This window comes from Oncorhynchus gorbuscha, linkage group LG20, assembly GCF_021184085.1.
Source record: "Oncorhynchus gorbuscha isolate QuinsamMale2020 ecotype Even-year linkage group LG20, OgorEven_v1.0, whole genome shotgun sequence".
Taxonomy (NCBI): Eukaryota; Metazoa; Chordata; class Actinopteri; order Salmoniformes; family Salmonidae; genus Oncorhynchus; species Oncorhynchus gorbuscha.
Window position 1 is genome coordinate 5,862,444 of NC_060192.1, and position 15,302 is coordinate 5,877,745.

A 15,302-nucleotide genomic window follows, 5' to 3' on the forward strand; every position below is an offset into this window, starting at 1 on the left:
ATATTACATTTTAAACAATGGACCAACAACCAGTAAGCTTACATGAGGGAAAACAAACGGTTTTAGCTTTTACCATTTAGAAGAGTTGCAGCCTCCTCTATGCTGTGTTGAACCGTGCGAGGAAAGATGTACTTCAGGGTGGAGAAGGAAGTTTTGCACAGTGCTGAAAGTGCCCCAAATGTTAATCCAAGTTTCAGTGCCAACAGCACAGTCGGCATTGCTGACAAAGGCCCGCTGTCATTTTGAAGAACACTGAGTGGGTTTCCTTGTTGTAGCTGGGTGTGGTTGCGATTTCTCTTCGCAAGCCACATTAAACTCAGCTTCCAATAGTTCAGTTTTGGTTAGATCCAACAAAGGCTTGACCATGTTCACACCAAAATGTTTGGGCTCAGGATCCATGGCACACAGGCTCCACCAGTCGACTATTTGGTTTGCTAAATCGTGATGACATTTCCCCCAGCACGGCATCCAATATGCTGAAAACAGTTGATCACTTCTCATATCCATCACCATGCTGACCCACTCTGCTTTCAGTGCTCTTGCAGAGTTTTACTGATGAGTCTCCATAGTTTGCTTGGAGCTGGTGTGCTCATGACCTCCTGGCATTCACCCGAAATCTTTTAGAATTCAGCATCAATATCGCAGTTTATCAACGCACCCATAAGTACTGTGGACAAGTTTGACACTGGTGTGGAGATCAGTTGCTTCAGACTGCAGTAACTTATTAGGAGGGTCGAGGAGCCCCAGGATATTGTGTATTAATGTTAGCAATGAACTTAAACCTCTGCTCTGTCACTGTTTTCAATAAGCCTGTGGCCTTGAGTCTCACATCTGTGCCATACGTGCACGGAGATTCAAGCATCTCTGTGATGTTGTCACTTGATTTCAAAATGACTGACACACACCACAACCAAATGCGATTAAATTTAGCATGCAATATTTTCTGCACACCCCCGTGTTTTTCCCAGACAACACTCTAGCTGATGCCAACATTTGTTAGCGCTGACTCTGATAGATAGATGCCCCCCCCCCCACAAAATAAAATAAACTGGATGGGAAGCACCTGCCCCATATATCTGGGCCTGTCTCCTCTCCTCTCATAAATATACAGTAGGTGTTGTTAAAATGGGAGTGTAGGTTATTTCTGACCAATTATATTTAAGGTCAGCAGTGTCAGTTATACATTTCCATATTATTATAATTTCACTGTGTTTGGTTTGTGTGTGTTTTCCTTCTGCTAATGTACATATTATAATAAGGTGTTTCCCACGGGATAACTGTGAATCTGCTTCACTGTAACTGACAAGTCAGGGTCAGAGAGAGAGAGAGAGAGAGAGAGAGAGAGAGAGAGAGAGAGAGAAGAGCACTGGAAAGAGAGGGATAGAGTGAGAGTTGAAAGAGCGGTCGGGAGAGAGGAGTGGACAGAGAATCTATGTCCTTATTTGATATGCATGTGCACTACTTTGGCTAGCCTAGGCTGTTAGCTTGGATACTAGAACACAGCATAGCAGTTAGCTGTCAGACAGTGAGTCTGTCTTGTCTTTCAACACAGTTCGCTTATCGAATATGAATTTACACACTCACACATAAAAATACACACACAAATGTACACAAGCATGGACACACTCCGCCCTTTGATCTTTATCAATGAGTCAGACACCACATCCACCATCACAGCTCCCCCAAACAAAGGGCACAGAAGTCCGTGTGAGTGTCAACTTCAAAGGTTCCTGTGAAGCATTGCTCATCCGTCCTAAGACACCTAAACTCATACCGACATAGACACCAAAACACACACACAGGCGTAAGCACACACTCCCATGGAATGACTGACCTCTACGAGAACGTCAACAGCACAGTATTCAGACCTGTCAGTCATACACACACATGCAATTTGGTAAGAATTTGGTACATGTTTTAATCGCTTATTAATAAATAATCAACCAACTTGTTATTAATGAAAACACTATAACTAATTGGTAGGTCTAACTTTACTAGTTACTTCTGTGAATGTTCATTATCCTCCCTCCTAATAAGGGAGGGACATTTTAAAATATCTTCAAGATTATGTGGGTTTTTGGTAACAGAATGACAACACTAGGCAATATTTTTCTTACATTTAAAGAAGGCCAATCATTTCTGCAAAACTAAATACACATGTTGATACTATTTGGCGGTCGTCTTTACTTCAAGACTATTGTTTTTTATGTATTTCTAAAACCTTTTAAGACTTTTTTTCAACTAGCCTACCTGGTTAAATAGAGGTGTTGTCAACTAGCCTACCTGGTTAAATAATGGTGTTGTCAACTAGCCTACCTGGTTTAAATAGCCTACCTGGTTAAATAATGGTGTTGTTAACTAGCCTACCTGTTGTTAAATAATGGTGTTGTCAACTAGCCTACCTGGTTAAATAATGGTGTTGTCAACTAGCCTACCTGGTTAAATAGAGGTGTTGTGCCTACCTGGTTAAATAATGGTGTTGTCAACTAGCCTACCTGGTTAAATAATGGTGTTGTCAACTAGCCTACCTGGTTAAATAGAGGTGTCGTCAACTAGCCTACCTGGTTAAATAATGGTGTTGTCAACTAGCCTACCTGGTTAAATAAAGGTGTTCTCAACTAGCCTACCTGGTTAAATAGAGGTGTTGTCAACTAGCCTACCTGGTTAAATAATGGTGTTGTCAACTAGCCTACCTGGTTAAATAGAGGTGTTGTCAACTAGCCTACCTGGTTAAATAATGGTGTTGTCAACTAGCCTACCTGGTTAAATAATGGTGTTGTCAACTAGCCTACCTGGTTAAATAATGGTGAAATGAAAAAATAAAAAATAACCTGTATTAACCGCACCTGTTTGAACTTATTACCTGTATAAAAGACACCTGTCCACACACTCAATCAAGCAGACTCCAACCTCTCCACAATGGCCAAGACCAGAGAGCTGTGTAAGGACATCAGGGGCAAAATTGTAGACCTGCACAAGGCTGGGATGGGCTACAGGACAATAGGCAGGCAGCCTGGTGAGAAGGCAACAACTGTTGGCGCAATTATTAGAAAATGGAAGAAGTTCAAGATGACGGTCAATCACCCTCGGTCTGGGGCTCCATGCAAGATCTCACCTCATGGGGCATCAATGATCATGAGGAAGGTGAGGGATCAGCCCAGAACTACACGGCAGGACCTGGTCAATGACCTGAAGAGAGCTGGGACCACTGTCTCAAAGAAAACCATTTGTAACACACTACGCCGTCATGGATTAAAATCCTGCAGCACACGCAAGGTCCCCCTGCTCAAGCCAGCACATGTCCAGGCCCGTCTGAAGTTTGCCAATGACCATCTGGATGATCCAGAGGAGGAATGGGAGAAGGTCATGTGGTCTGATGAGACAAAAATAGAGCTTTTTGGTCTAAACTCCACTCGCCGTGTTTGGAGGAAGAAGGATGAGTACAACCCCAAGATCACCATACCAACCGAGAAGCATGGAGGTGGAAACATCATTCTTTAGGGATGCTTTTCTGCAAAGGGGACAGGACGACTGCACCGTATTGAGGGGAGGATGGATGGGGCCATGTATCATGAGATCATGGCCAACAACCTCCTTCCCTCAGTAAGAGCATTGAAGATGGGTCGTGGCTGGGTCTTCCAGCATGACAACGACCCGAAACACACAGCCAGGGCAACTAAGGAGTGGCTCCGTAAGAAACATCTCAAGGTCCTGGAGTGGCCTAGCCAGTCTCCAGACCTGAACCTAATAGAAAATCTTTGGAGGGAGCTGAAAGTCCGTATTGCCCAGCGACAGCCCCGAAACCTGAAGGATCCGGAGAAGGTCTGTATGGAGAAGCGGGCCAAAATCCCTGCTGCAGTGTGTGCAAACCTGGTCAAGAACTACAGGAAACGTATGATCTCTAATTGCAAACAAAGGTTTCTGTATCAAATATATAATTTCTGCTTTTCTGATGTATCAAATAATTATGTCATGCAATAAAATGCTAATTAATTACTTAAAAATCATAGAATGTGATATTCTGGATTTTTGTTTTAGATTCCGTCTCTCACAGTTGAAGTGTACCTATGATAAAAAATGACAGACCTCTACATGCTTGTATCAAATACTTGTTATCCCCGCTATATATATATATATATATATATATATATATATATATATATATATATATATATATATATATATATATATATATATGCCACATTTCAGGCTTCAAACATAAAGATATAAAACTGTATTTGTTTGTGAAGAATCTAAAACAAGTGGGACACAATCATGAAGTGGAACGACATTTATTGGATATTTCAAACTTTTTTAACAAATCAAAAACTGAAAAATTGGGCGTGCAGTACCTTAGAACACTGCACCACTCGGGAGCTTCACGAGGTAGTCAAATGGAATGCATTTCAATGAACAAGTGTGCCTTGTTAAGAGTTAATTATTGCAGCATTCTGCAGCAATATGCCATTCCATCTGGTTTGCGTTTAGTGGGACGATCATTTGATTTTGAATAAGACAATGACCCAAAACACACCTCCAGGCTGTGGAAGGGCTATGACCAAGGAGAGTGATGGAGTGCTGCATCAAGTCACCCAAACTCAACCCAATTGAGATGGTTTGGGATGAGTTGGATCTCAGAGTGAATGAAAAGCAGCCAACAAGTGCTCAGCATGTGTTGGAACTCCTACAAGACTGTTGTTTTGGTTACTACATGGTTCCATATGTGTTATTTCATAGTGTTGATGTCCTCACTATTATTATATAATGTGGAAAACATAAGAATAAAGAAAAAGCCTTGAATGAGTAGGTGTGTCCAAACTTTTGACTGGTATTGTACACATAGTGTATGAAAATGCTGCATGTCATGTTTTCAAAATCGCTATCTTTCTTACCACTATATTGTTTATGTCCTCCGGATTTGAGAAGACGAGTTCAATGGTAAGCCTATCAGGTAGCCTAAATTCTCGCACACCATCTATCCTAGGTTACTCGATGCTATTTCAGTGATTTATCATCACTTTTGTTTCTCTGGCCTCCATTGATTCGCCAATAAATCGCCAATAAATGTTGAACGAATTATGATAGAGCCATGACGTTTTGGCCATTGGTTTTCTTAGAGGATCATCTACACAATTACCCATTGGTCAAAATATGTGGTTTTTATTGGACACCCTATACCAAGCTAGGAAGCTGATATCATATAGAAATATGTGGTTTTGATTGGACACCCTATACCAAGCTAGGGAGCTGATGTCATATAGAAATATGTGTTTTTCATGTTAATGGTAGGGCAGAAAGAAATAGTATACTGCTTTTGACCAGGGTACATATGGCTCTGGTCCAACGTAGTGCACAATATAGGGAACAAGGATAGGGAACAAGGTGCCATTTAGGACATAAAATTGAAAATAACTCTAACTAGAATCGAGGAAGACCGGTGGAGGGAAATATTCACAACTGAGAAAGGCCCTTTTTGTTTCTCTTGAGTTTCTCTTTTGAGTTTCTCTTTTGAGTTTCTCTTTTGACTGCACATCGGCGACTTTGAACGTCCTTGGTGTTTTTTTTAATGGGCATTGAGACAAAACTGGAAGATATCAACAGGACATTCATGCTCGGCTCACATTCCCTTCCCCGTGAGAGACTGCAAATGTAAAGCAAATAATGATCTCTGTGCGTTTCTTTTTCCACTGGCTACCTATGCCTGCGGAGGTGTCTGGCACTCTATAGTACAAAGCCGATAGCTACTGTTTGGCCTTGGTTAACACCGCCTCATAGCCTTACATAGCCTCATTCACAATGCAATGAAAGATGACTTACTTTGGCTTGAGGTAACATGTGAATGCGATGTAGTTTTTATTCAACCTTCCATTGTCATTGGCTTGTGTCGAAGTCGATTATTTCCCCTCTCAAATCAATTGGAGAGGACTGAATGGATGGTAGGTTGGGATAGAGACTCTTCAACATCAAAAAGTAGTTGCTGGGTAGATAATCAATAACCATTGTAATTCAAAACAAATGATTCACCTTATTTTCGATGTACAAAAAACTATAATATCTCACATAAAATAGCCTTACAATATGATCATAATGCTTACTGTAAGTACTATAGTGGGTGGTTCCAATGGCTCCGTGGGTTAGAGCATGATGCCGGTAATATTAGGGTTGTGGATTTGATTCCTGCATAGGCCGCGTATGTACAAAACATTATCGTCGCCTGCTCTTTCCAATACATAGACTGACCAGGTGAAAGCTATGATCCCTTATTGATGTCACTTGTTAAATCCACTTCAATCAACTGCAAAGCTGCTGGGTTTTTCATGCACGCACTGCTGGATTTTTCATGCTCAACAGTTTCCCGTGTGTATCAAGAATGGTCCGCCACCCAAAGGACATCCAGCCAACTTGACACAACTGTGGAAAGCATTGGAGTCCACGTGGGCCAGTGTCCCTGCGGAACGCTTTCGACACCTTGCCGAGTCCACGTCCTGACGAATTGAGGCTGTTCTGAGGGCAAAAGTGGGGTGTGCAACTCAATATTAGGAAGGTGTCCATAATGTTTTGTACACTCAGTGTATGTGTCACTGTCTTTAAGTTCCTCCGGTTGAAATGCTGAAATGGCGATATTACGAGGAATGTTTTTCATCTGCTCGTGTGTGTGCGTGTAGGTCAAGACTGGCTGAGTTCCATACCACCTGTCAAATGACTGGTCACTCCATCAACAGCTGTCCCCATGATAACTACCACGGCTGCCTAATGGCCTATGTAGGCCTCATTGGTGAGTACATACAGACACTCTCTCGCAACTCAATCCCCAAAGAAAACGCCATACCTTACCATAACTGCAGATACAGAGATATGACATAGCTTGCCAATTTAAATATGGCGTGTGGGGCGGTCTGAAGATCATGGAGTGTTCCATATAATTTTCTGTATGTTAATAAAACTGTGAGAAATTAAAACCGAAACTAACCTTGATTTTTGTTCAATTTAGGCATTGGAGTTATTCTTTGGCTTTAATTCCGAGTGGTTACGGTTAGCGTTAAGGGTTTGGGGTTTAAAACAGAAAACAAAACATGACTAAACGATTGCCTAGCACTGGGATTGAAAACGCGATGCTCGGTTGAAGACCATTCTCAACCCTATCCCCAGAGGCCTAGCTCGTCGCAAGCCTACTAGATGGTATTAGGGGCTCGCGTTGCCTTTAGTGGATGGTAGGAAATTGCTATGTAAAATAAATGTCACCCCTTGCCATAATTCCGTCATTTCAAATATGCCTAAATATGCCGTAGTCCACTAGAGTTTGGCTTCCTCTCTCCATTTAATAGCAGTTTGCTGTAGGGTATCCCAGCAGAAGCGTTCTTCAAACGTACTCTTGGTTCTGAATATTGTCTACTCCCTCCCTCTGTCCAGGGTCTGACGTAACTCCTAACTACATGGACAGCAGTCCCAGTAACGGCACCATATCTCCCTGGTGCTCCTGCAGAGGGACTGGCAACCAGGAACAGGAGTGTGATGCCTTCCTCAGAGACTTCACACACAACACCTGTCTCAGTGAGTGGTGTGCGCGTGTGTGCGTGTGTGCGTGCGTGCGTGCGTGCGTGCGTGCGTGTGTGTGTGTGTGTGTGCGTGTGTGTGTGTGCGCGTGGTTGTGTCCCTCTGTTTCTTTTCCTAACAGTGACCTAGCTGTAATACCTGCACTCCATCTATCCTTTCTCTTCTTTCTTATTCTCTCTCTCGCCTGCCTGTTTCTGTAGAGAATTCCATCCAGGCGTTTGGCTATGGATCAGAGGGGAGTGTACTTCCCGTCACAGAGTCTTTGGCCACGCCCTTTCCTCCCATACAGCCACCCCTCAACTCTAAGCCCGCTCCTTCTCTCCAAGCCAATGACATCAAGCCTCTGGATAGCGCTTGTGCTTTCTCAACCTGTGCCAACATTAAGGTGTGTGCCTGTGTGTGCATGTCGATGGTTATCAATAGTTAGTTAGTTCATGTGACGTATCTACTTTCATAGTGTATGTATAAATGATTTAATCATCCGACACTTGATCGGCTGAGGAAATATCTAGTCCTGTCGTTCTAAATATTCCGTAACTGGGATGGAGGCTGGAGGGGAAATTCACACACGGACAGAACACATCAGGGTAACTGTGAGATGGATGGAAATATTAATGCTATGTGTACATGGATGAGTGTGTGTGTGTGTGTATACTGGACTGTATGTTTAAACTGTCAATGGCCTGCAGCTGGCAGTCTAATCCCAGGACTTCTGTCTCCTGCACGGAACCCCTGACATTCAGACTGATCACCAAGAGGTTGGGGGGAGGGAGGTGTGTGTGTGAGTGTGTTTGTGTGAGTGTGTTTGTGTGAGTGTGTTTGTTATACTAGTTATTTATCTCTCAGTTCTCTGCACTCTATTATTCTCTTGATTTCCTGGCCATGAAAAGAGCTCTTCCTGTTCTGAGAGGAGATAAGATCTGATTGGCTCTCCCACCCAGGAGACGGGCAGGGATATGCTAATGAGAGCCATAGAGTCGCTGAGCCATAGAGTCCCTCTGGCAGTGTGAGGAGTTAATCACAGACTTCGTTCTCTCCTCCTGTAACTGCATTTATAACATAAGCTGATAATGAGAGGATTCATCTGCAATATATATATATATATATGTGTGTGTGTGTGTGTGTGTTGTTGCTTATGCTGTGTGTACGTCGATGCTGATGGCGTGTTTTTTTTCCAGGATGGAGGACAAAAGTGCATTCCTTCCAATGACTTCGAGTGTGAAGAGGTGAGCATGAGTGTTTGGGCATTGGTGTGTGTGTGTGTGTCTCTTTGACTGTGACAGAACTCATAACAGGTTTTCTGAAAGCAGCAGCCCTCCATCTCTCCTCCTCCGAGTCCATTTCTCTCTCCTCCTCCACAGTCTGTCCATCTGTCATATCTGCTTTACTCTTCTCTGCATCTCCATCTACTCTGTCCATCCATCCATCTATAAACATCTTCATCACTATGTTCATCCATCCATCTATTCACTCATAACTCAACCCTGTCATGCTGCTCTTTCTCTCATCTTCGCTCTCTTTTCAAAGCACATTTACATCAGTACATCATGACTAATTCTCTTTCTCCCTCTTTTTCTCTCTCTCCAATTACCTTTACATGACCTCTCTTTACCCCCCCCCCCTTCTCTCTCTCTCTCCCTCTCAGGCATTATTGGCCCAGGGTTCAATGGACTCTGAGGGAGAGGAGGAGAAAGCCCAGAGGTCTGCAGCAGCCTCTGGACCCCTGGGTGTGAGAGGGTGTGTGAGTGTGTATGTGACCATGCTGGGGCTTCTGCTCCAGGCTCTGTAGCACACATACTCACCTGACCCCTAACCTATAACCCCGTCCTCGGGTTCAGACAGGAAGCTAGAACGCCACGCACAGGAACTTCTGTGACATCCCATCCTCCACTGCCATGTCAACCAAAACAATAACAACAACATCAATAGAAGAGCCGAGAGAAGAGGAGAGCAGAGGATAAGAGAGGAGCAAAGTGAGAATGGAGAGGAGAAGTGAGGAGATGATGAGGATAAGAGGGGAGGGGAGGGAGAAGAGATGGGCACTGATCCTACAGCACAGTGAGAAAGAGAACAATAGAGAGAACATGAGACAGATGCTGAATCGACTGAAGGTGTCATGCAGGTGAAAGAGGACCCAAACGCGACTTAACAGAAACAGAGTTTATTAATGTTCAAAACGGAATAACAGAAATCCTCTAGATTGTAGAGGGGAAAAACAACTGGAGAAGCGGCCACAGACTGCAGGTCGCTTCGGGTAGGCGCAGGCCGTAGTCGACTGAGACACCTGCTCACACGCAGCGTCTGATGAAGGCACAAAACACGACAGGACAGGGTGATACACAATCACGGCAAAAACACGACAGGACAGGGCGAAACGCAATCACAGCATGGTGAATACAATACGAGGAACCGACGGCACAGGAACGGAACACAAAGGAATAAATAGGGACTCTAATCAGGGGAAAGGATCGGGAACAGGTGTGGGAAGACTAAATGATGATTAGGGGAATAGGAACAGCTGGGAGCAGGAACAGAACGATAGAGAGAAGAGAGAGCGAGAGAGTGAGAGAGGGAGGGGAGAGAGAGGGCTAGAAGGAGGGAAAGAACCAAATAAGACCAGCAGAGGGAAACGAATAGAATGGGAAGCACAGGGACAAGACAAGATAATAAATGACAAACATGACAGTACCCCCCACTCACCGAGCGCCTCCTGGCGCTCTCGAGGAGGAACACTGGCGGCAACGGAGGAAATCATAGATCAAACGGTCCAGCACGTCCCGAGAAAGAACCCAACTCCTCTCCTCAGGACCGTAACGAAAAACGATAAAAAGGGAAACTAGGGTACTACTCTAAAAAAAAATGAGAACTAGGGACAGACTGAGACACAGCAAGGGCAGGGACAAGAACAGGAGAGATGCGATGGCAGGGAACAGACTGAGACCCAGCAAGACCAGGAGCAGAAGCAGAAAAAAATTACCAGACTTCTTCTGCGCGCAGTCTGAACACGCAGCCACGAAACGGCGCGTGTCACGCTCCTGAGTCGGCCACCAAAAGCGCTGGCGAATAGACGCAAGAGTGCCTCGAACACCGGGATGACCAGCTAACTTGGCAGAGTGAGCCCACTGAAGAACAGCCAGACGAGTGGAAACAGGAACGAAAAGGAGGTTACTAGGACAAGCGCGCGGCGACGCAGTGTGCGTGAGTGCTTGCTTAACCTGTCTTTCAATTCCCCAGACTGTCAACCCGACAACACGCCCATAAGGAAGAATCCCCTCGGGATCAGTAGAAGCCACAGAAGAACTAAACAGACGGGATAAGGCATCAGGCTTGGTGTTCTTGCTACCCGGACGGTAAGAAATCACAAACTCGAAACGAGCGAAAAACAACGCCCAACGAGCTTGACGGGCATTAAGTCGTTTGGCAGAACGGATGTACTCAAGGTTCTTATGGTCTGTCCAAACGACAAAAGGAACGGTCGCCCCCTCCAACCACTGTCGCCATTCGCCTAGGGCTAAGCGGATGGCGAGCAGTTCACGGTTACCCACATCATAGTTGCGCTCAGATGGCGACAGGCGATGAGAAAAATAAGCGCACGGATGAACCTTATCGTCAGACTGGAAGCGCTGGGATAGAATGGCTCCCACGCCTACCTCTGAAGCGTCAACCTCGACAATGAATTGTCTAGTGACGTCAGGAGTAACGAGGATAGGAGCGGACGTAAAACGTTCTTTTAGAAGATCAAAAGCTCCCTGGGCGGAACCGGACCACTTAAAACACGTCTTGACAGAAGTAAGAGCTGTGAGAGGGGCAGCAACTTGACCGAAATTACGAATGAAACGCCGATAGAAATTAGCGAAACCTAAAAAGCGCTGCAACTCGACACGTGACCTTGGAACGGGCCAATCACTGACAGCTTGGACCTTAGCGGAATCCATCTGAATGCCTTCAGCGGAAATAACGGAACCGAGAAAAGTAACGGAGGAGACATGAAAAGAGCACTTCTCAGCCTTTACGTAGAGACAATTCTCTAAAAGGCGCTGTAGAACACGTCGAACGTGCTGAACATGAATCTCGAGTGACGGAGAAAAATCAGGATATCGTCAAGATAGACAAAAACAAAAATGTTCAGCATGTCTCTCAGAACATCATTAACTAATGCCTGAAAAACAGCTGGCGCATTGGCGAGACCGAACGGCAGAACCCGGTACTCAAAATGCCCTAACGGAGTGTTCGTTTTCCACTCGTCCCCCTCTCTGATGCGCACGAGATGGTCAAAGGTCCAACTTAGTAAAGCACCTGGCTCCCTGCAGAATCTCGAAGGCTGATGACAGGGGAAGCGGATAACGATTCTTAACCGTTATGTCATTCAGCCCTCGATAATCCACGCAGGGGCGCAGAGTACCGTCCTTCTTCTTAACAAAAAGAACCCCGCCCCGGCCGGAGAAGAAGAAGGCACTATGGTACCGGCGTCAAGAGACACAGACAAATAATCCTCGAGAGCCTTACGTTCGGGAGCCGACAGAGAGTATAGTCTACCTCGAGGAGGCGTGGTCCCTGGAAGGAGATCAATACTACAATCATACGACCGGTGAGGAGGAAGGGAGTTGGCTCGGGACCGACTGAAGACCGTGCGCAGATCATGATATTCCTCCGGCACTCCTGTCAAATCGCCAGGTTCCTCCTGAGAAGTAGGGAGAGAAGAAACGGGAGGGATGGCAGACATTAAACACTTCACATGACAAGAAACGTTCCAGGATAGGATAGAATTACTAGACCAATTAATAGAAGGATTATGACATACTAGCCAGGGATGACCCAAAACAACAGGTGTAAACGGTGAACGGAAAATCAAAAAAGAAATAGTCTCACTGTGGTTACCAGATACTGTGAGAGTTAAAGGTAGTGTCTCAAATTTGATACTGGGAAGATGACTACCATCTAAGGCAAACATGGGCGTAGGCTTGTCTAACGGTCTGAAAGGAATGTTATGTTTCCGAACCCATGCTTCGTCCATGAAACAACCTCAGCCCCAGAGTCAATCAAGGCACTGCATGTAGCACCGAACCGGTCCAGCGTAGATGGACCGACATAGTAGTACAAGATCTAGATGAAGGGACCTGAGTAGTAGCGCTCACCAGTAGCCCTCCGCTTACTGATGGGCTCTGGCCTCTTACTGGACATGAATTAACAAAATGTCCAGCAACTCCGCAATAGAGGCACAGGCGGTTGGTGATCCTCCGTTCCCTCTCCTTAGTCGAGATGCGAATCCCTCCCAGCTGCATGGGCTCAGTCTCAAAGCCAGCGGAGGGAGATGGTTGCGATGCGGAGCAGGGAAACACCGTTGATGCGAGCTCTCTTCCACGAGCCCGGTGACGAAGATCTACCCGTCGTTCTATGCGGATGGCGAGAGCAATCAAAGAGTCCACATCTGAAGGAACCTCCCGGGAGAGAATCTCATCCTTAACCACTGCGTGGAGTCCCTCCAGAAAACGAGCGAGCAGCGCCGGCTCGTTCCACTCACTAGAGGCAGCAAGAGTGCGAAACTCAATGGAATAATCCGTTATGGACCGTTCACCTTGGCATAAGGAAGCCAGGGCCCTAGAAGCCTCCCCACCAAAAACTGAACGGTCAAAAACCCGAATCATCTCCTCTTTAAAGTTCTGGAATTTGTTAGAGCAATCAGCCCTGCCTCCCAGATAGCTGTGCCCCATTCTCGAGCCCGGCCAGTAAGGAGTGAAATGACGTAAGCAACTCGAGCTCTCTCTCTAGAGTATGTGTTGGGTTGGAGAGAGAACACAATCTCACACTGCGTGAGAAAGGAGCGGCACTCAGTGGGCTGCCCGGAGTAGCAAGGTGGGTTATTAACCCTAGGTTCTGGAGGCTCGGCAGGCCAGGAAGTAACAGGTGGCACGAGACGTAGACTCTGGAACTGTCCAGAGGTCGGAAACCTGAGCGGCCAGGTTCTCCACGGCATGGCGAGCAGCAGACAATTCCTGCTCGTGTCTGCCGAGCATGGCTCCTTGGATCTTGACGGCAGTGTAAACAGCGTCTGAAGTCGCTGGGTCCATTCCTTGGTCGGTTCCTTCTGTCATGCAGGTGAAAGAGGACCCAAACGCGACTTAACAGAAACAGAGTTTATTAATGTTCAAAACGGAATAACAGAAATCCTCTAGATTGTAGAGGGGAAAAACAACTGGAGAAGCGGCCACAGACTGCAGGTCGCTTCGGGTAGGCGCAGGCCGTAGTCGACTGAGACACCTGCTCACACGCAGCGTCTGATGAAGGCACAAAACACGACAGGACAGGGTGATACACAATCACGGCAAAAACACGACAGGACAGGGCGAAACGCAATCACAGCATGGTGAATACAATACGAGGAACCGACGGCACAGGAACGGAACACAAAGGAATAAATAGGGACTCTAATCAGGGGAAAGGATCGGGAACAGGTGTGGGAAGACTAAATGATGATTAGGGGAATAGGAACAGCTGGGAGCAGGAACGGAACGATAGAGAGAAGAGAGAGCGAGAGAGTGAGAGAGGGAGGGGGAGAGAGAGGGCTAGAAGGAGGGAAAGAACCAAATAAGACCAGCAGAGGGAAACGAATAGAATGGGAAGCACAGGGACAAGACAAGATAATAAATGACAAACATGACAGAAGGATGTTTTGATGGATCACCAGAGAGACTTGAGCCCCTGATTCTGTCCTATTCTCCTACCCGAAACATTGAGGACTGAGTTCTACATTACCGTACTTTGTATTGATGCGTTTCTGAGTACATGGACTCTTTGGCTGAGCTGGCAGTTCTGATGTCTTAACTGGTAGAGAGTACAATGAGCTTGTGAAGTGTGCTGCCAACAGACGCACTTGTTAAAATAATGGGAGACTGCACCTCCATAAATTCATGCTCTTACACATTTTAAAAGAGACTGAAAACCTCACGTGCGGAGAATGGGACAGAGCAACAATCAAGGAGAGGACTAATGTGCTAGAGCCAGTGACTATATGCTTTGATTGAATGGACTACACTGACATTGGACCGGACAGTACTGACTATTGTGATTGGAGCAGAAAGACCAGAGAGGCGGGACTGTTCCTCTGTCTCTTACCTCAGTAATACACATCACCTTCACACACAGAGACACAAATCACACCCTTGCATCTTTCTCTCTCGCTCCCTATAGTCCTCACTGCCTGGTAGACAGGGTTAACACACATACACACGTGTGTTACACATGTGCGAACACACATTCAAATACATACATACATACATACATACATACATACATACATACATACATACATACATACATACATACATACATACATACATACATACATACATACATACATACATACATACATACATACATACATACATACATACATACATACATACATACATACATACATACATACATAATATAATAATAATAATAATATATGCCATTTAGCAGACATACATACATACATACATACATACATACATACATACATACATACATACATACATAACATACATACATACATACATACATACATACATACATACATACATACATACATACATACATACATACATACATACATACATACATACATACATAATATAATAATAATAATAATATATGCCATTTAGCAGACATACATACATACATACATACATACATACATACATACATACATACATACATACATACATACATACATACATACATACATACATACATACATACATACATAC

At 45.0% G+C, this 15,302-nt stretch overlaps 1 protein-coding gene across 1 annotated transcript in view; it reads left to right on the forward strand.

Annotated features, from left to right (window-relative positions):
• LOC124007365 (GDNF family receptor alpha-2-like) overlaps positions 1–14,848 on the forward strand; it is a 78,947-nt gene extending 64,099 nt beyond the window's left edge. The window contains exons 6-11 of the mRNA XM_046317867.1: positions 6,666–6,775; positions 7,411–7,551; positions 7,755–7,939; positions 8,733–8,780; positions 9,200–9,665; positions 14,219–14,848. Coding sequence (XP_046173823.1) covers positions 6,666–6,775; positions 7,411–7,551; positions 7,755–7,939; positions 8,733–8,780; positions 9,200–9,343 — 628 coding nt within the window. The 3' untranslated portion in view covers positions 9,344–9,665; positions 14,219–14,848. The remainder of the gene's footprint in view (positions 1–6,665; positions 6,776–7,410; positions 7,552–7,754; positions 7,940–8,732; positions 8,781–9,199; positions 9,666–14,218) is intronic.
• The last annotated feature ends 454 nt before the right edge of the window (positions 14,849–15,302 follow it).